The following is a 19,828-nucleotide window of genomic DNA, read 5'->3' on the forward strand; positions in this document are numbered from 1 at the left end:
AGAGGCTTTACAGTTTCTGGAATTGAAGATGACAACATTTGGAACAGTGGCTTGTCTTTGGACCTTCAGTCTTGAAGAGGGATGTGTTAACCCCGATGGGTAAGGATAAAGCCGCTACCACAGTTTTGAGCCAAATTTGAAGCGATTTGATTGGGTACACTTGATAGCTGCCCAGTGACCACCTCCTAAATCAGGTTAACGAGAGCAGCCCCCGTCCATTTCTTAGGGCCCTATTTATTTATTTATTATTTTTGGTTTTCCGAGACAGGGTTTCTCTGTGTAGCCTTGGCTGTCCTGGACTTGCTGTATAGACCAGGCTGGCCTTGAACTCACAGCGATCCACCTTCCTCTGCCTCCTGAGTGCTGGGATTAAAGGCGTGCGCCACCACGTCCGCCTCTTAGGGCCCTCTTAAGGAGTCAAATCAGGAGTAGTTGCAAAGTAGGTTAAGCGAAAAACCATGGAGCAATAAGGAAGTACAGAAAAATCTCAAAACTAAACCAGTCAGTACTCAACACCATGTGGTCGCCACGTGATTAGGGAGGGTTTGGAGGGCTCAAGTGTTCCCCAAAACAAGTCAAGGTCTTGAGTTGCAGCAGGTTCCGGGAAACAGAGACAGAAACTTACTTTTTTAACACTACAGCATAATGGCTCCTGCTTTCAAAATGGAGTCAGGCAGGTTCAGAATGGTGCAGGTTGGGTAGAGAGTCAAGCAGAAGGCTGAGCCGAAGTGGAGGTACACTTAAGTAGACCAGGCTAGCCTCAAACTTGGCAATGATCCTCCTGCTTCTGCCTCCCGAGTGTTGGGTGTCAGGAGTGTGTGGTGTAAACTGAGGCTCCTAGAAAATTAAAAGAGCCATGTCTTTTGCTTAATTGGTTAAGTAACCAGGAGGACGCAGTTCTGCGGGATCTTACCCTCCCCACTTCTACTTCGCAGCTCCTCAACCAAAGCCTCCTGCGGGTTCATCTGCTTTCCACATAGCGTGGTGACTTGTCACGTATACAGGTTACTGTTAGGCAAACTTGGCTGTTATTTTCTACTCCGAATATTTCGGGGCTTTGGGGTTTGGGGTGGGGGGATGAGGTTACTGTTAGGCAAACTTGGCTGTTATTTTCTACTCCGAATATTTCGGGGTTTTGGGGTTTGGGGTGGGGGGATGAGGAATAGGTAGCAGACGGTAGCAAGGGCTCTGTTGGTTTTGTTCGTCTGTAGATGGAGCTAAAGCTGGTTCAAGATGAACGATCAGATTTTATTTATCTGTCATGTACACCTGCAGGCCAGAAGAGGGCGCCAGATCTCATTATGGATGGCTGTGAGCCACCACGTGGTTGCTGAGAATTGAACTCAGGACCTCTGGAAGAGCAGCCAGTGCTCTTAACCTCTGAGCCATCTCTCCAGCCCCAGGTTTATTTCTTAGGAGGTGTCTTTGGGAATGCATCATCTGGTCCTAAGTAAATGACACTTACTATACTGTCTTTGCCTGGATGCCTTTTGAAAACACATACTGGCTGGGTGTGGTGAGGCAGAGCTGTGATCCCAGCACTCTGGGAGGCAGAGGGAGGTGAATCTCTGTAAGTTGTGAGTTCGAGGCCAGGCTGGTCTACAAATCCAAGTCCAGGACAGCCAAGGCTACATAGAAACTATGTCTTTAAAAAAAAAAGAAGAAGAAGAAGAAAACACATACTGTCCTCAGGACATTTAGGCTTCGGTAGGATCTTCCAAGGCACAAAATGCAGATCGGACCCTGGGATGAAGGTCTCTTTCCTTCCTGTGTCACTGTAATTGTCTTTCTACTCTGCCTCAAGATAATAGAAATGGAGCAAGACCCATCCCCCATGCTTGCTCTTAGTGACCTGGAGCCGCATTGTGGAACAGCACAAATCCTCATTTGCCTCTTTAAAAACCAGGTACTTGATGCTAATGACACAGGTGAGAGTATTGAGTGGAAAGACAATTGCTAAGTTGTAGTCAAGAATTTTTTTAAGATTTATTTATTATTTACATAGTATTCTGCCCAGGTGTGCGCCTGCATGCCAGAAGAGGGCACCAGATCTCAATATAGATGGTTTGTGAGCCACCATGCAGCTGCCGGGAATTGAACTCAGGACCTTTGGAAGAACAGGTAGTGCTCTTAACCGCTGAGCCATCTCTCCAGCCCCCTGTAGTCAGTTTTTTCCCTCAACTTGTAATGATGTGATGTGTGCCTGTTTGGGGAATGTGCCCCTGAGTGCTGGTGCACCTGGAGGCCCAAGGCTTCAGAGCTTCCTGGAGCCTGAGGTACAGGTGGCTGTGAGGCGCTGATGTGGGGGTGCTGGGAATCCGCTGGGTTCAGACCTGTAAAGACTCGGCCTGGACTAAAAAGGGACATTTTTACAAATTAAGGAGCAGTTGTCATTCTCCATAGAACATGGCAGCTTCAGTTATAAATGAGATGTTTGTAGTAGGTCAGAACACGGTTAAACAGAAAGTTTTTTTTTTTTTTTCCCTTCACTGTCAGGCAGATGCCAAGGCCTTGATGACTCCCAATGCCTATGAACGCCTGCAGCTTCCTTTGAAAACTTCATGTTGCTTAATTTCTTCTCACAGCTAAAGGGTAGGAGATCTGCAGTGAATTCTTCCTAACCATTAGTTCAAAGCTGTGGTCTTCTGTCTGGTTGTGTTTGTTTGTTTCCTGGATCTTCATGAAAGAGTTGGGCTGGGCATGGTGGCGCACACCCAGCACTCAGGAGGCAGAGGCAGGGGGAATCTCTGAGTTCAAGGCCAGCCTGGTCTACAGAGCGAGTTCCAGCACAGCGAAGGCTACACAGAAAAAAAAAAAAAAAAAATCCTGTCTTGAAAATAAGCAAACAAACAAAAATAAAAAAAAGAGAGTTGGGCTTTTCTTAACCTTGTCCACTACTCAGCAGTGTCTGTACGATATATGACAGTGGCCCTTAGGGCCCTCAGAGCTTCATGTGCAGATGCTGGCTGAGTGTCCCATAGCCATTGACTTCCCAGGACTTTCTCTGTCTTTGTAGATTGCCAGGTCAGGCCAGTCATCCCCGCTGCTGAATTCCTAGCGCAAGCTGTGTTCTGCCTGTCAGCTCTACCTAGAGGCTCCACATGCTCACCCGAATCCCGAGGAAACCCGAGACCTAGGGTAGAGATCACAGACGACATGTCTGCTGACATGGATTTCTGCCCGAAGCTCCGGACACTGGGAGCAGAGGAGCAGCATGAGTCGTGTGAGGTGAGGAGTGGCCCCTCCCGCCTCCATTCTGCAGGACTAGTGTGTCGACGCTGGAAGTATCACACAGCTCTGTTCCTGGGCTAGCCTTGGCCCTCCAGCCTAGAGTGGAACCCGGGCAGCTGAAACCCCAGCATCTCCTCATCTTTTCATCACGTGTTCACTGTGCTGCTTCTTGGGTTTTCCGTCCATCTGGGACTCCCAGAGAGAGTCCTGTTTCTGTTCATTCTAGGCAGAGAGGACTGGCAGGGCAAAGAAGTTGGTGCATCCAAGGCTAGCTGCTGAACCAGAGAGATTATTTTAGTTTAATTATGCCAGCACTGATGCGGAGCGGCCTCCAGAGGCATGAACAAAATTTGGGCAGTTGTGTCCCTGACCTCCCCAGCGGGGTTGATTTGTGGAAACTATACCTCCAAATTGTTCCCCACCCAGTTGTGTCCAGCTGATTGCCCCCCCCCACACACACACACAGGTCTCGACCTCGCTCAGAGCCCTCTGTTGTCCCCTAAATTCACTGGATTTTTTCCTACCTTTCCACCTTCACTCTCACTCTTTTCTGGAAAACGATTCTGCATCCTACTTGAAGCATCTCATTGCTCTGTGGAGTATGACGGCCAGCTGCTTCTTGATTGGTCCTTCCCAACGTTTCCTTTGTACATATTTATAAAATGCTCCCTTTCGGCCCGTGCTGAGTCTTCTCGTTGGCTGTTTTACCAGCCTGAGTTCCTCGAAGCGCAGGATCCCTGCCCAGCGCTAGACATGCATAATGTGGCTTCATAGCCGCTGTCTGCTTCATTTTAGTGCAGAAATTCTGTCCTCTTCCATGTGAGTGAGACACATGTACAATACATGGCCAGACATTTATTTATATGCTGTCTTTATGCCTGAATGTAAAATGTGAAATCAGTATTTTTGTGGGATGTTTTATGATACATCCTGGGGTTAAAATTCACTAACACGTCGACTTAGTGTATCTTTCAGGGAATAATTCACAGTGAGTATGTTGTTACAGAGACTGGTGTCCTTTGAGGATGTGACTGTGGACTTCAGCCAGGAGGAGTGGCAGCACCTGGACCCCGCCCAGAGACGCCTGTACCAGGAGGTCATGCTGGAGATCTACGGCCACCTGTTGGCAGTGGGTGAGCACAGCTGGCCTGCGGATCCAGGATGGGCCTCGTAGGCTTACAGAACTTGGTGGAATGTCAGAAGTCTGTCGTGATTTCTTTCTTTTCCTTGTTCGCTCCTATTGGGCACCTTTTATGTGTTACTTTTTATACAGTACTTAATGTTGAACTTGGCAGTTAGCCAGCATAGAGGTCACTGGATACACCCTCTACAACGCAAGAAGGTTGATTCATACTCTAAGAGGCTAATGAAGCAACAATTTTCTTTAACCAGCTAGCTTCCGAAATAATTGACACAGACGATGGTTTATTTTACAAGCTTAAAGCATTGGAGCTGGGCAGATTTCAACCCTGTAAGCTAGTCAGCAATTTCTCAGCGCCACAACCCCAGTTACTTGTCAGTAAGTCATCCTTTCTGGGCAGAATCCGCTCCACCAGGCCACGCACGGCTTCCTCATCCATCCTCTTGTCCTTCCCCCTGTCTTCTCTCTCCTAGCCTCCAGCTCTCCTGCCAAGTCGCAAGCTTCAGCATTTCTTATTAACCAATCAATTTTAAATTAGGTAGAGCAAAGTTTACACAACAAGGACAGGTGCACGTGAGAACATGCTGCTCTGGGCGGTGCCAGATCTTGGGGGGCCAGTAATTAGCATTAGAATACATAGCACCAGACCAACCGCCAACAGCACAAAAATCCAGTATTCTTCCAATTCACAGGGTGCCCCAGGCCAAAGGTCATCCTCAAGATGGAGAAAGTAAAGGATGCACAGATGGGAGAGGTTGGTGTCCCACATCAGGGGTGTCAGTGCCTGACAGGTGAGTGACTATTACCAGGTGGAAGTAGATAGTTGACAGGTGACTTACTCACCTGCTCCAGTAGTGGGTACCTACATTGTCTTCGGCTCCCAGTTTGCATACTAAACACCATACTGCATTTTGTTATGAGTATGTAGGAGGGACAGTAAGGTGGTTACTGGGTTAATATCCATGTAGAAAAAATCTGCTTGAGTTTCCTTCTGATGGTCTGTACAAAATCACAGTCCGTGTTTCGAAATTATGAAACGGAAACCACATGTGGATTTCTGTTTGCACATCCTAATTGTCAACTTCATCAATGAATTGCTTCTGTAATGAGTAAAAAAAAATATATATGTTTTCCTCTTTATCTTGTGAGAATGTGTTGGAAGAGACCCAGAGTGCTAGAGTTACAGGTGGTTATGAGCACCCATGTGGGTGCTGGGAACTGAACGTGAGTCCTCTGGACAAACAGTAGGAACTCTTAACCTCTGAGCTATCCAGGCCCCCTGTGATATCTTTTAATAATTATTTAGAGTGTATCCTTATATATGTTACGTAACTAGATTTTCTATGTATGTATTTGTAGGCTGGGTGCCAAAATGTTAAAGTTATTTTTATAAAACTGTATTTGTTTCTCAGTTCCTCTCTCTTTTTTGGTTTTGTTTGTTTTTGTTTTTTGAGACGGGGTTTCTCTGTGTAGCCTTGCCTGTCCTGGACCCACTTTGTAGACCAGGCTAGCCTCGAACTCACAGTGATCCACCTGCCTCTGCTTCCCAAGTGCTGGGATTAAAGGCGTGCGCCACCAAGCCCGGCTCTCAGTTTCTCTCTTAATCCACCTATCACACAAATGATTGAGACTCTATTATATTATTTAAACAAGCTTCACAGCACAAGAACTGAGCAGCTATTACCCTATTTTTCACCCCCTATGCTAATTTGGCATCTTCACAGCAGACATCCCAGAGATGCTTGCACTTCATTGTCTTCCTGCTCCAGCTCCTCTTTCTATCTTCTGGACTCTCCCACAGCTGAATTCCCTCTCCTTTCTCTAGCTCCTCCTCCCTTGCTGGCAGGAAGTCCAGCCCTCTGTTTCCTCTGCTCAGTGATTGGCTGTAAGCTGCTTTATTGGCATATTAGGGGACAATTGGGGAGCAGAGTTTATACAGCGTTGAGACAGGAGATTTTCAGAACAAGGCTTGAAACCCGATATGGGGGTACAGAAATTAGCATTTGAATACACAATAGCCTTATGCCTACATATATTATCTGTTTTGTGTTTTATCGTTTTGTGGTCTTCTAGTTCTTTCGCCCCATTTATTTATCTCTTGACTAGGGTCCTTTTTCATCGTAGGTCTTTTGTGTCCTGATTGTGGCAGCACCATATTCCTGTTTTATGTTCCCATGTCATCATTTCTTACTATAGTTACGTGTATATTTATGTCCCTGGTGTGCCCACGCCGCCCACCCCTGTGAAGGGCTGAGAACAACCTGCAGGGAGTCAGTTCTCTCCTAGAGACCAAGCTTGATTTCAAATACCTTTGCCCAAAGGAGCCGACTTGTGGGCCCCGCCTAGCGCCTCGCAGGATTCGCCTGTTAGAGCCATTCCATGCTGACCACTTGGCTCTCCTGTGTTTGGCTTTGTCAACTTGATACAAAGCAGAACCACCTGGAAAGAGTCTTAATGAGAGGTTGTCTACTGGGAATTGTACTGGTCGCGTTTATTGACGTGGGAAGACCCAGCTGTGTGGGCAGTGCTGTGCCCTGGAGTTGGGTCACAGATTGTGTAGGACTACAGAAAGGGAGCTGAGCAGTAGGGGTGTGTGTGCTCTGTGGTCAGTTGCCTCCATTTCCCTCCACCCTAACGCTCTGGAATGGTAGGCTCTAACCCAGAATGGAAAGCTAAAATAAGTCCTTTTCCCCCTACATTGCTTTTTGTCAGGGTGTTTTATCACAGCAACAGAAATGGAACCGGGCCAGGTCTCACATTTGAGCAGCGACAGTGCCTGTGTTAGCGTCTACGGTCTCTGTTTATGGTAAACCTGCCGCCCGATCTGGTTGTGGAGAGGACTGGCCCTGGGAAGGAATGACCCCTTCCTTGTTTTTGAGACATGAAAAGCCAGGATCATCCTCATTCAAGTTAGAGAGTGTTTTCATTATGAGACATTTTGGACTCATGGCTCTTCTCTACTTGCTCTTGAGTTTATTACTTCATCGTTCCTGCTCATTTTATTCTGTAGTGTGCAGCCAAATGACTGTTTCTTCATTCCACTGAGATCAGTACAAACTAAATGCTTCTTTCCTTATTCAGACTGTTTGTTTCTGATGAGATTTGTGGGTTTCACATAGGAATTCAGTTAATATTGGTTTTTGGTTTTTGTTTGTTTGTTTGTTTGAGACAGGGTCTCTCTCTCTCTCTGTGTAGCCTTGGCTGTCCTGGACTCGCTTTGTAGACCAGGCTGGCCTCGAACTCACAGCGATCCACCTGCCTCTGCCTCCCAAGTGCTGGGATTAAAGGCCTGCGCCACCACACCTGGCGGGTTTCTTTCTTTCTTTTTTTTTTTTTTAACAGCAAACATTTTTTTTTTCCTTTTTCTTCCTGTTTCAATACTATTCAATTATTTTGTATGATACTGAATTCACCAGCTCTCTCAGTGGCCATATATTACCAATCTGTAAATGTCCAAGTGTTTTCCTCACGTGTGCTCCGAGCCTCAGTCACAGGTCTCTGTTAGTGTGCGCTCTGCTGGTGTTCCTGATTGCATATAATCTATTGATTAGACTGTCTTCTCTGGTGGTTGTTGTTTCGACAGAGTTAAGTCCTGTGGACAGCAGTTTCAGCAAATAAAACTTTTCTCCTATTTTAGAGTTTTCATTGTCTGCTAAGGTTTTGGGTTTTTTGTTTGTTTGTTTATTTTTTGTCTGCTAAAGTAACTGGAGGGAATCCGGTTGTCATGGACAGTGTGGAATAACCGCATGCGGGTCAGGGAAGTACCCTTAGAGCCTTTGTCCTGTCTGTATTGGAGTAAAGGACCAAACCAAGCAGCCTTAGTCGACTTAGAGCAGCGGTTCCCGGCCACCCTGATGCTGCGGCGCTTTAACACAGCTCCTCACGTTCTGGTGACCCCGGCCATACGGTTATTTTCGTTGCTGCTTCTTAACTATAACTTTGCTATTGTTATAAATTGTAATGTAAATATCTGATATGTGAGATGTTTCATATGCTGCCCCTGGGTGGAAGGGTCATTCAGCACCCCCAAAGGTCCTGACTCGCAGACTGAGAACCTCTGAGGTAAGAGGCTGTGGGGAAATGCTTAGAATTAGGAGTATTTTTATGTTGGTGTTCTTGAGCTATATTGGAAAATTACAATTTATTTAAAGATGCATTTATTTTTATATTATGTGTATGAGTGTTTTGCCTGCGTGGGTACCTGCGTGCCACGTGTGAGCCTGGTGCTTGCAGAGCTGTAAGAGTGTTTAATCCCCTGGAACTGGAATTGCAGATGGTTGAGTGGTCTTGGGGGTGCTGGGAACCAAACTCGGGGTCTTTTGTAAGAGCAGTAATGAGCCATCTTTTTTAGCCCAATATTGGCTATTTATGTAGAAGCTTTTCAGAATCTCTGTGGTGCAAAGTTTATAATATTCCAGATGGATGCTGAAGGATTGACCATATAATGTCAAAAGAAGTGAAGACAGCAGTGTATAAAGTTTCTATTTAAGAACTTGTGGTTGCGGGGCCGGAGAGAGAGATGGCTCAGAGGTTAAGAGCACTGACATCTCTACCGGAGGTCATGAGTTCAATTCCCAGCAACCACATGGTGGCTCACAACCATCTATAATGAGATTTGGTGCCCTCTTCTGGCATGAAGGTGCATATGCAGGCAGAGCACTGTATATGTAATAATAATAAATGAATAAGTCTTCAAAAAAAAAAAAAAAAAAAAAAGAAACTTGTGATTGCAGCTGGTGAGTAACGTGTTTGCCAGTCCAGTTGAATAGTGAACTCGGTGAGATGCCTATCTCAAATTAAGATAGAATAAATAGCAGTAGAGAAAGACACCTGAAGTTGATCTCTGGCTCCCACGGGCACATGCACTGTAAGGTGGAGAACCATAAGAAAGACACAAGCCCACCTCTTGCCTCCACAAGTGGCATAGGCACACAGGCCAACATGCCCATACACAGAGACACATACAAAACACACACGCGTCAAAACTGCAAAAATTTGGGAGGCTGGGCAGGTGGCTCAGTTGGTAAAGGGCTCACCTTGCATGTATGAGAACTTTCGGGTTCAGCCTCTGAACACTCAGATGGAAAAAGCTGAGCGTAGTGGCTCACTCCTGTCATCTTGGGTGCTGGGCTGCAGGGACAAGGGGACCCCTGGGGCTTTCTAGCAGGCAGTCTAGCTGAATTGGTGAATTCCAGACTCAGTGACAGACCTCGTCTCAAGAAGTAAGGTTGGAAGTGATTGAAGGCGACGCCCAGTGTTTAACCTCCACATGCATGAGTAAGCAGGTCCACACACATGACTACACACACAAACACATCAAGGAGATAAATAAGATACAAAACAATAAATAAAGATTTGGGGTGTAAGCTCGGGAGTGAGGGCTTGCTGAACATGGGTGAAGTCTTTAGTTAATCCTTATAGAGGGAAAGAAAAAAAAATGTAACCAAAAAAGCCTTAACTGGGTAAGGACGGTCAGAGGCTCTCTCTAGAGAAATGGAGTCCTGTGTCCATCCCTTTCTTCTGACCTTGGCTGTCCATTGCATGTGCCAGTGGTAGCCATGTCTGTTCTCCCTTACTTATCCTTTTTTTTAAAAAAATAATATTTATTTACTTATTATTTATACAGTATCTGCCTGAATGTGTGCCTGCACACCAGAAGAGGGCACCAGATCTCATTGTAGATGGTTGTGAGCCACCATGCGGTTGCTGGGAATTGAACTCAGGACCTTTGGAAGAACAGACAGTGCTCTTAACCCCTGAGCCATCTCTCCAGCCCTAGTTACCCTTCTATATCACTAGACCTCTTGCATAAGTTGGTCACCTTTTACCAAACCAAATTTCCCAATAAGATGTCTAGGTGATCTTGGCCACTGACTGGTGCTTCTGTTTCCTCATAAGGAAAGCAAGAAGTAAAGGTGCAGTGTGGGATGACTGTGGGGATTAAATGAATTTATGCCTCCGCTGCAGACAGTTGCCTGGCAGCTGACTAGGGCTGTACTACACACGTGTGTGGCATATTGTAAGGGTCACGATAGCATTTGTCGCCATTATCACCATCAGCAGCGTCATTCCTGTCTGACACAGATTTCTTTGTGTCCGACTCTGACTCCTCCTCCACCATGCTCACTGTGTCTGTTTCTTCTTCTCTTGTCTCAGCAGGCGAATCAGAGCAGGACTCAGCACACCAGATTTGTGCGAAAGCTGCTTTTCCAAATGATGCATCAAGAGCAACCACTGGGCGTGGTTCATATTGTTCCATTGTAGAGGAGCAGTGGCGGGACGGTGACCCTAGAAAGACAGATCAGCAGCAGCAGATCCCACCCTTGAGTCCTGGTGCTTTCTTCAACCAGCAAGTGCTGCTCACAGACAGTAGTTATGAATGGGCAGCAACTGGGGAAGCCATTCCCTCAGGCCCCCACCTCATTTCTACACAGAAGAGATCTCCGAGATGGTGCCCATTTGAAAAGGCTTTGCAGCCTAACCTTCAAGCAAACAGTGAGTGTCAAAGCAGTGCCACAAAGCAGCCTGATGGCATTGTTGAATCTGGTCAGTGCTTCACACAAGGCCTTTCTAATGCTGTCTGTACAGCTCATAACCAAGGGGAGAAAGCGTGTGAAGGTAACCAGTTTATTCCCAGCCGCAAGCATCTCCTTACACAGCGGGACATTCTTTCTCAGGCCACACCAGTTGAATATAGCACATATGGGACGGCCCTCACTGCTAACTCAGCTTTGTATCAGCAGCAAATACCAGACGCTATAGAGACACCTTTTATTTGTCACATGTGTGGGAAATCCTTCCTTCCGAAGCCTGAGTTGATTTTTCGTCCAGGAACAAACAGAGGAGAGACACCTTACGAATGTCCTGACTGTCGGAAATTGCTTCCTAATGCGTCCAACCTGCAGGCGCGTCAGGAAACTCACACGGAGGGGAAGCCTTACGGATGCCGAGACTGTGGGAAGTCGTTCAGTTACGCATCCCACCTAAAGGTGCATCTTCGGATACACACAGGTGAGAGACCTTACGTGTGTTCTGACTGTGGGAAGGCCTTTAGCCAGAAGTCTGTTCTCACCACACACCAGAGGATTCACACTGGGGAGAAGCCTTACACGTGCAGCCAGTGTGGCAAACTGTTTGTGTATGCGTCAGATCTGAAGAAGCATAGTCGGTTCCACACTGGGGAGAAGCCTTACGAGTGCAGTGACTGTGGGAAGCTGTTCAGTAACAAATCTCACCTGCCTGTGCACCATCGGATTCACACCGGTGAGAAGCCTTACAAATGCTTTGACTGTGGCAAGTCTTTCAGAAGAAAATCCCACCTCACAGTGCATAACCGGATACACACTGGCGAGAAACCGTACGTGTGCTCTGATTGTGGGAAGGCCTTCAGCCACAGTTCAGTTCTCAGCACACATCAGAGAATTCACACCGGGGAGAGGCCTTACGCATGCGGCTACTGTGGCAAAGCCATGTCCTCTAAAGCCCAGCTGACTGAGCACCAAAGAATCCACACAGGGGAGAAGCCGTATGTGTGCGTTGAGTGTGGGAAAGCTTTTAGTGGCAGATCTTCTTTGCAAGTGCACCGTAGAACTCACAGTAGTGAAAAACCTTTTATCTGTCACAAATGTGGGAAAGGTTTCCTGCGCAAGTCACAGCTGTCCTCTCACCAACACACTCACACCCATGAGAATCCTTAGGAGCGCTGTGTGTGCGCACGCACACGACTGTTTCTGTCGTGCACATCAGCTAAAGGCACACCATCAAACTGAACCAGAAGGGAGACAGTATCAGTACTTGACTGGGGAAGATTTTAACAGCTGAAGGCTAGTCTATTTTATCCTATGCAGAGAGACCTAAAGTGGGCTTTGAATGCAGAAAGTCCTTCAAACGTAAGTCAGCTTCCCGTACACCTTACCCGACAGTGTGTGCATACTGTGATCATATCAAATGCTTTACCACAAAGTCAATTCCTTATCCATGGTTTTTAACTTAATTAAAGAGGCCTAATTATAGCTATGCATTGCTTATTTTAAATACACAAATTATTATACCTGAGGAAAAGAATAAAGAATTTGTAAGAACTACAAATCCACATTCATGCATTGCCGTTGTTTGTGGGTGTTCCTGTGTACTGTGAAAACCGTCTTCTTGAGAAGACAAGTATCTACTTCCTTCCAAGTAATCCACCAAAGCCCCACTTAGGGAATCGGTTGATTGATTTATTTATTCGCTTTATAATTCAGTTATAGCCCCCTCTTTCATCTCCTCCTGGTCCTACCCTCCCTCCCTCTTTCTCGTTTGTCCCCTCGCCCCCTCATAAAAGGGGAAACCCCCTCCACCTATCCACCCCAGCACATCAAATCACATCAGGACTGAATACATCCTCTACCACAGTACCTGGCAAGGCAGCCTCACCAAGAAGAAGAAGTGACCGAAAAGCATGCAAGACCGTCCTTGTCAGAGACAGCCTCCGCTCCCCTTACTAGGTGACCCACATGAAGACCAACCAAGCTGCCCATCGGGTATATGTGTGTAGGTCCAGTGTCCAGTCCATCCATGGTCCTTGGTGTTTTCAGTCTCTGCAAGACCCCCCTGGGCTCAAGGTAGTTGGCTCTGTTGGACTTCTTGTAGTGTTCCTGTTCCCTCCGTGTCCTTCTGTCTCCTCAGGCTTCCACATGGCTCTCTGCTGTCTGCCCAGTATTTGGCTCTGAGTCTAAGCATCTGTTTCCATCCATTGCTGGATAGGACCTCTCCGAGACAGCAATGCTAGGCACCTGTCTGCAAGCATAGCAGAGTAATCATTAGTAGTGTCAGGGGTTGGCTCCCTTACATGGTGTGGCTAGGCATTGGTTAGACATTCCCTCAATCTCTGCTCTTTCTTTATCCCTGCGCATCTTGTAGGCAAGGTAAATTTTGAGTCAAGGTTTTTGTGGGTGGGTTGGTGTTCCTCTCCCTCTACTGAGAGTCCTGTCTGCTGATAGTAGGGGTCTCAGCTAGAGTCACCCCCAAAACCTACCAGGAGCCAACCCTGTCGTCGGTTTCCAGCCTGTCTCAGAGGTGCCCCAGGCCACAGTTTCTCTTCTGTCTGCAAGCCCTCTGTCTTCCAGCGCCCCTCGTCCCCCGCCCCAATCTGCCCACATCAGATCCCCACCACCATTTCCCACAGCACGCCCTCTCCTATCCTGTTCCCTCTCCAGTCACTTCCTCTGTCTATTCTGTTTCCCCTTCTCAGTGATATTTAAGCATCCTCCTTTGGGCCCTCTTTGTTACTTAACTTATATGGCTCTGAATTGTAGTGTGGTTATCCTGTACTGTATGGCTAATAACTGCTTATAAATGACTATATACCATATGTGTCTTTCTGGGTCTGGTGTTTCGAGACAGGGTTTCTCTGTGTAGCCTTGACTGTCCTGGACTCACTTTGTAGACCAGGTTGGCCTCGAACTCACAGTGACCCGCCTGCCTTTGCCTCCCAAGTGCTGGGATTAAAGATGTACGCCACCATCACCCGGCTAGGATGATCTTTTCTAGTTCCACCCATTTGTCTGCAGATTTCAAGATTTGTTTTAAATAGCTGAGTAGGGGGAGTGGAGAGAGCCCCGACATGTGGGTAGGGGAGCTGAGTGCTGAGACCAAGCAAGGGCTAAGGCTGGGAGATTGAACAATGCAGACTACCAAGGCACTGCTCGTTTCTCCAGTTCTGATCCGCTCCTGTTCTTCCTCCCTCCTGAGTAGACCAGAGGCCCCATCTAAACAGCCTTCCTGCAGCAGCTCCCCTCTGCAGGTGGCCGGACGGGAATTCCAGACCAGTGTTATTTCCCGGGACATTGACACAGCAGCCAAATGCATTGGTGCTGGGGCCACCACAGTTGGTGTGGCTGGATCGGGGGCTGGCATTGGAAGAGTGTTTGGGAGCTTGATTATTGGCTATGCCAGGAACCCATCTCTCAAGCAGCAGCTCTTCTCCTACACCATCCTGGGCTTTGCCCTGTCTGAGGCCATGTGGCTCTTCTGTTTGATGGCCACCTTCCTTGTCCTCTTCGCCATGTGAGGCTCCATGGAGTCATCCAGCTGTCTCTGCTGCTCCGACTCCATGCCAGTTGCTATGAACATAGTTGAGCAAATGTCCTTTTATGATAGAGCATCTTTTGGGTGTACGCCCAGGAGTGGTATGACTCAGATTTGAGGTAGAGCTATTCCCAATTTTCTGAGAATCCTCCAGCTTCATTTCCAAAGTGGTTGTACAAGTTTTCACTCCCACCAGCAATGGAGGAGTGTTCCCCTTTCTCTGCATCTTTGCCAGCATGTGCTATCACTTGAGTTTTTATCTTAGCCATTCTGACAAATGTAAGATGGACTTTCAGACTTGTTTTGATTTGCATTTCTCTGATGACTAATGATGTTGAGGATTTCTTTAACTGTTTCTCGGACACTGGAGATTCCTCGTTGAGAATTCTCTGTTTAGCTTTGCACCCCATTTGCTAATTGGATTATTTGGTTTGGTGATATTTAATTTCTTGAGTTCTTTATATATTTTGGATATTAGCCCTTGTCGGTTGGTGAAGATCTTGTCCCAATCTGTAGGCTGTGTTTTGTTCTTGACAGTGTCCTTTGCCTTCCAGAGGCTTTTCAGTTTCAAAGGGTCCCATTTATTAATTGTTGATCTCAGAGCCTGAGCCATTGGTGTTCAGGAAGATGTCTTCTGTGCCAATGAGTTCAAGGCTTTCCCCCAATTCTTCTTTTAATAGATTTAGTGTATCTGGTTTTATGTTGAGGTTTTTGGTCCACTTGGACTTGAGTTTTGTGCATGGCGATAAATATGGACCAATTTGCATTTTTGTAGGTGTGGACATCCAGTTAGATCAGCACCATTTGTTGAAGATGCTATCATTTTTCCATTGTATGATTTCAGCTTCTTTGTCAAAAATCAAGTGTCCTTAGGTGTGTGGATTTATTTCTGGATCTTCAATTTGATTCCATTGATTCATAGTCTGTTTCTATGCCAGTACCATGCAGTTTTTATTACTGTTGCTCTGTAGTACAGCTTGAAATCAGGGATGGAGAAACCTCCAGGAGTTGCTTTATTGTTCAGGTTTGTTTTAGCTATTCTGGGTTTTTTGTTTTCCCATGTGAACTTGAGAATTTTTCTTTTGAGGTCTGGACCTTCTAAAGAGTCTTTGGGCTCTGGCTCCATGCCTCCAGCCCTTTATTATGCAAAAAGCCACACTCCTTTTTCAACCAGTTGGCTCTGGAGGCTATGTGACCTTCCCCACAGCAGCTTGTCTTTCTTTTTTGAGCAGGTGAGGAAGTGGCAAACATTCATACATTCTGCTAGCCTAGTATTGGCTCAATTAAAAATTTAAAACAGGGACACTTTTTCACAGCTGGTAAATAAAATATTTGTGGATCATCCCAACATACCCCCACCAACACATACACATAATTTAAAATAATAAAACTTTTAAAAGATTCCAGAAGCAAACAACTCACATGTCTCAGGAAGTTACTGAAATGTAAGAGTTATAAAGGCCTCTCATCCAGTTTATAAAGTAGTAATTACTGCTGGGCATAAGAGGGTCTCTGATCATAAAGCTGCCTGCAAGTTGTATAGAGAGCTCCAGGGATTTAGGCATCACCCATGCTGGCATGGACTTTGTGTTGATGCAGCTGCCTTTGAGCTGTGCAGGTCTTTCTAAGTAATCTACCATTCATACTCCAGTTAGCCCATTAACTCATTGCTCCGATGAGTTGGACTTTGGTGGAATTGTTACTTTAATCTGTCATCAGTCCCATATCTGGGATAAAGTGACATTTGTTCACATCTCGGGAAGTGAAAACCACTTCACTGGAGATCACTGTCATCGTTCATGTTGTATGAGTGTTTGCTGCATGCGTGTACAGGCACAATGGCCACAAGGAGGCATCAGATCTGGAACTGGAATTACAGATAGATGCTTGAAAGCTACCATGTGGATACTGGGAACTAAACTTGGGTCCTCTGCAGGAGCAGCAACCACCCATCAAGTTATTTGTTTTCTTGATTATTATTTATTGTTGTTCTTTGTGTATTTTAGATACTAACCCTCTGTTAGACATATGATTGGTAAACTTTTTCCCATTTTATAGGCTTCTCCTTTGTCCATATGACTGTCCTTAGCTGTACAGAAGTTTTGGTTTTTTTTTTTTTTTTTTTTTTTTCATTTCATGAGGTCCTGTGTTAACAGTGTTCTGTTTGGAAAGTCCTGGGCCGATGGGTTCACAACAAGTCCTCACTTTCTCTTCCATCAAATTCAGTTCATCTGGTTTATGTTGAGGCACTTGACCCACTTGGAGTTTTATGCAGGGTAAGAGGTACAGATCTCTTTTCATTCTTCTACATGAAGCTGCCCAGGTTGACCACCACCATTTGTTGGAGATGCTGTCTTATCTCCAAAGTCTGTTTTTGACTTGTCAAAAATCAGGAGTCTATGTATGTGGGGAATTAATTATATCTGGGTCTTCAGTTCAATTCCATTGATCAACATGTCCGTTTTCATGCCAATACCATGCTGTTTTTATTACTAGCTCTATAGTACAACTTGAAATATGGGATAGTGATCCCTCCAGCAATTCTTTTATTATTCAGGACTGTTAGTTCTCCTGTGTGTTGTCTTCGTTTCGTTTTTTGGTGCAACCATGTGAAGTTTAAGATTGTTTTTTCTGTTTTGTGAAGACTTGTGTTGGCGGGGGATTGTGTTGAATCTGCACATTGCTTTTGGTAAGATGGCCATCTTCATAATATTTATCTTACTGATCCATGAGCGTGAGCAATCTTTTCATCTTCTGATATCTTTTTAAATTTCTTTCTTCAATGTCTTGAAGTTTTTTATTATACAAGTCTTTGAGTTATCTCAAGTAAGCTGTTTGCTTGCTTGCTTGCTTGAAGTAATTTTGTTTCCCTGTTTTCTTTCTCACGTATATTTGTCATTTGTGTATAGAAAAGCTACTGGTTTTTTGAGTGTTAATTTTTTATCCTGTTAGTTTTCTATAAGTGTTTGTCAGCTGTAAAAGTTTGCTGGTCAAATGTTCAGGGTTTTATGTATAAAATCATGTCATCCGCAAATAAGGATGCTTTTCTTTTTTCAGTCTTTCACATGATTTTTATTTTCTTCCTTCAACCATAATAATATGATACCCAAATTTTGTCTTAACTGGTGGGTCCATGGACACAGGCTCCTCCATCCCACTTACAAGCAAGGCAAATGCCACTTCTTGAAATGGTCCCACCATGGACTGTCTGATCATCCAACCCAGGTCACCCCCTTGCCTGGCTCTATCTTCACTGTCTTGTGAGGCCACTTCACTGAATCTCATTCCAGACTTTACCCTTTCCATGGCTTCCATGATTTTGCTGTGTTTTTCACATAGAATATGTCTGACCTTTACAGCGCTGCCACCACCTTTGGGCCTTGAGGCTTCTTGTCAGCACTGTTGCTCCCAGAGGCTGCACCTCCTTTCCCCCCTTTTCAGAACCACTTTTCCCCTTCAGTGGCATTTCTTAAGCTTGCCGTTGAATTCTCAAAATGTGTAGCCCAGGCTGGCCTCGAACTTGTGATCCTCCTGCCTCGCCTCCTTCAGCAAATCCTATTGACGTGTGCCACCACAACCAGCTGATTTTTTTTTTTAAAGGATTTATTTATTTTATATATGAGTGCTGTATCTGCATGTACAACGGCCCACCAGAAGAGGGCATCAGATCCCAGTATAGATGATTGAGGAGTACCATGTAGTTGCTGGGAATTGAACTCAGGACCTCTGGAGGAGCAGACAGTGCTCGTAACTGATGAGCCATCTCTCCAGCCCTTGATTTCTTTCTTTCTTATTTGTAGCCTTTTGGTCTTCAGTTGTCTTATTCTAGCTAAAAATTCAGGTATCATTTGAATACATCTGGAGAGAGTGTAGACATTGTCCTGTTCCTGATTTCAGTGAAAATGCTTTGACTTTTCTCTCTGTTTAAGGAGATGTTGGCTGTGGTTTTCTATCTTTTATCTCCCCCAGACTCTCCAGGATTTTATCATGAAAGAATGTTGTCAAAGGAAATTTCTGCATCTATTTTGATGATTTTCTGTGCGGGCTTTTTTTTCTTAAATTTGTTTGTGTTGGGTTACATTTATTGATTTAAGTATGCTGACCCATTCCTGCTTCTCTGGGATGAAGCCTACTTGACCATAGTGGACAATCTTTTTGATATGTCTTTGAATTCATTTTAACAATTGTCTTATTGAGAATTTTTGTGTCTGTGTTCATAAGGGGTATTGGTCTATAATGTTCTTTCTTTGCTGTTGAGTCTCTTGTGGTTTTAGTATGGGATAATAGTGCCTTTGCAGAAAGAATTTCAAATGTTCCTCCTTCCATTTCTATTTTGCACTCTGGATCCTTAGTGGAGTTAGGTCCATAAAACCAAGACTTGGGGTCAGCAATGTGGTTTTTTCCCGGGGGAAGCTGGGGACCCAAAGAGTGTTTGAGAAGCTCTAAGGATCCAGGGTGTATCCAGTGGTGAGTTTCACCAGGGAAGACGAAGACAAATGTGTGGAACCCCAAGGAGCCCAAGCATCAGAAGAAGCAGCACACTCCCTGAGCTTCCAGGCCCAAGTGTCTGTTGTACAGACGACTTCCTTCTGTGCGCGTGTCAAAGGTAAGCGAGCTCTTAGATGCAGGATGCGTCTTTCTCATACAAGGCCGTTGGCAACACTTTGCAGCCTCCCCTGCTGAACATCACATTGCCAACTGCCAGCCTTGTTCCACGGACCGAGCTGCGCTATCCGCAGCAAACACTACTTGGGACAGCTCACAGCCACCTGTAACTCCAGTTCCAAGGAATCCAGCGCCCTTGTCTGGCCTTCTTAGAAGCCTTAACGATGGCCTACACTCACACATATACTTTTTTTTTTTTTAAGGAAAAAAAAAAATACGTGCAGACGGTATTTTTCAGAAAACAGGCAATGTGGGTCTAGGAGTCCATAATTACAGAAAGGAGGAAACTAGAAGAGGATGATTTCTTCCAAAAACCTAAGCAGAAAAGTAATACTGAAAATATGCGATGTCAGTTTAAGTTAGAAATAAGTTAATGTGCACAATACTAAAAAATGGCCTGTCGGTGTGGTACAGCAGATTTTTCCTGTAATTTTCCGCATCCCTTCCTTAGTTGTACTTAGTGAAAACTCTTTACTCGGTCCTCCAATATCAAGATCCTATGAGCGCCCCCATGACACTCCCTGAGGTACCAGGAATCATCCTAAGTCCTGCCACATCATAACTAGTGTTAGAGGGCTTGTGAACATTGTCGTCGCCTCGGGAGAAAGCCCGATGCAAGTGGACCGGAAGCCAGAAGTGGCAGGAGTGCCCATTTCCGTTTAGTTACTCTGAGGCTTTTATATTGATGTCACTGTCTAGACACGGAGGGGTTCTCTAGCACCC

General features: G+C 45.5%; 2 protein-coding genes and 1 pseudogene across 2 annotated transcripts; 2 read left to right on the plus strand and 1 right to left on the minus strand.

Moving 5' to 3' along the window:
* Window positions 1-3,156: 3,156 nt before the first annotated feature.
* On the plus strand, window positions 3,157-12,069 carry LOC127192383 (zinc finger protein 175-like). The gene is made up of 4 exons (XM_051149668.1): window positions 3,157-3,228; window positions 4,238-4,364; window positions 5,065-5,163; window positions 10,457-12,069. Exons 1-4 carry the CDS (start codon window positions 3,157-3,159, stop codon window positions 12,067-12,069), a joined length of 1,911 nt encoding a protein of 636 aa, XP_051005625.1.
* Window positions 12,070-14,036: 1,967 nt separating this feature from the next.
* Window positions 14,037-14,423, plus strand: LOC127192068 (ATP synthase F(0) complex subunit C1, mitochondrial-like). The gene has a single exon (XM_051149404.1). The coding sequence runs from the start codon at window positions 14,037-14,039 to the stop codon at window positions 14,421-14,423; it is 387 nt and encodes a 128-aa protein (XP_051005361.1).
* A 3,089-nt stretch (window positions 14,424-17,512) lies between these two features.
* Window positions 17,513-17,924, minus strand: LOC127192070 (peptidyl-prolyl cis-trans isomerase NIMA-interacting 4-like; annotated as a pseudogene).
* Between the last annotated feature and the right edge of the window lie 1,904 nt (window positions 17,925-19,828).

The sequence above is a fragment of the Acomys russatus genome, chromosome 7 (genome assembly GCF_903995435.1).
Source record: "Acomys russatus chromosome 7, mAcoRus1.1, whole genome shotgun sequence".
NCBI classification, from domain to species: Eukaryota; Metazoa; Chordata; class Mammalia; order Rodentia; family Muridae; genus Acomys; species Acomys russatus.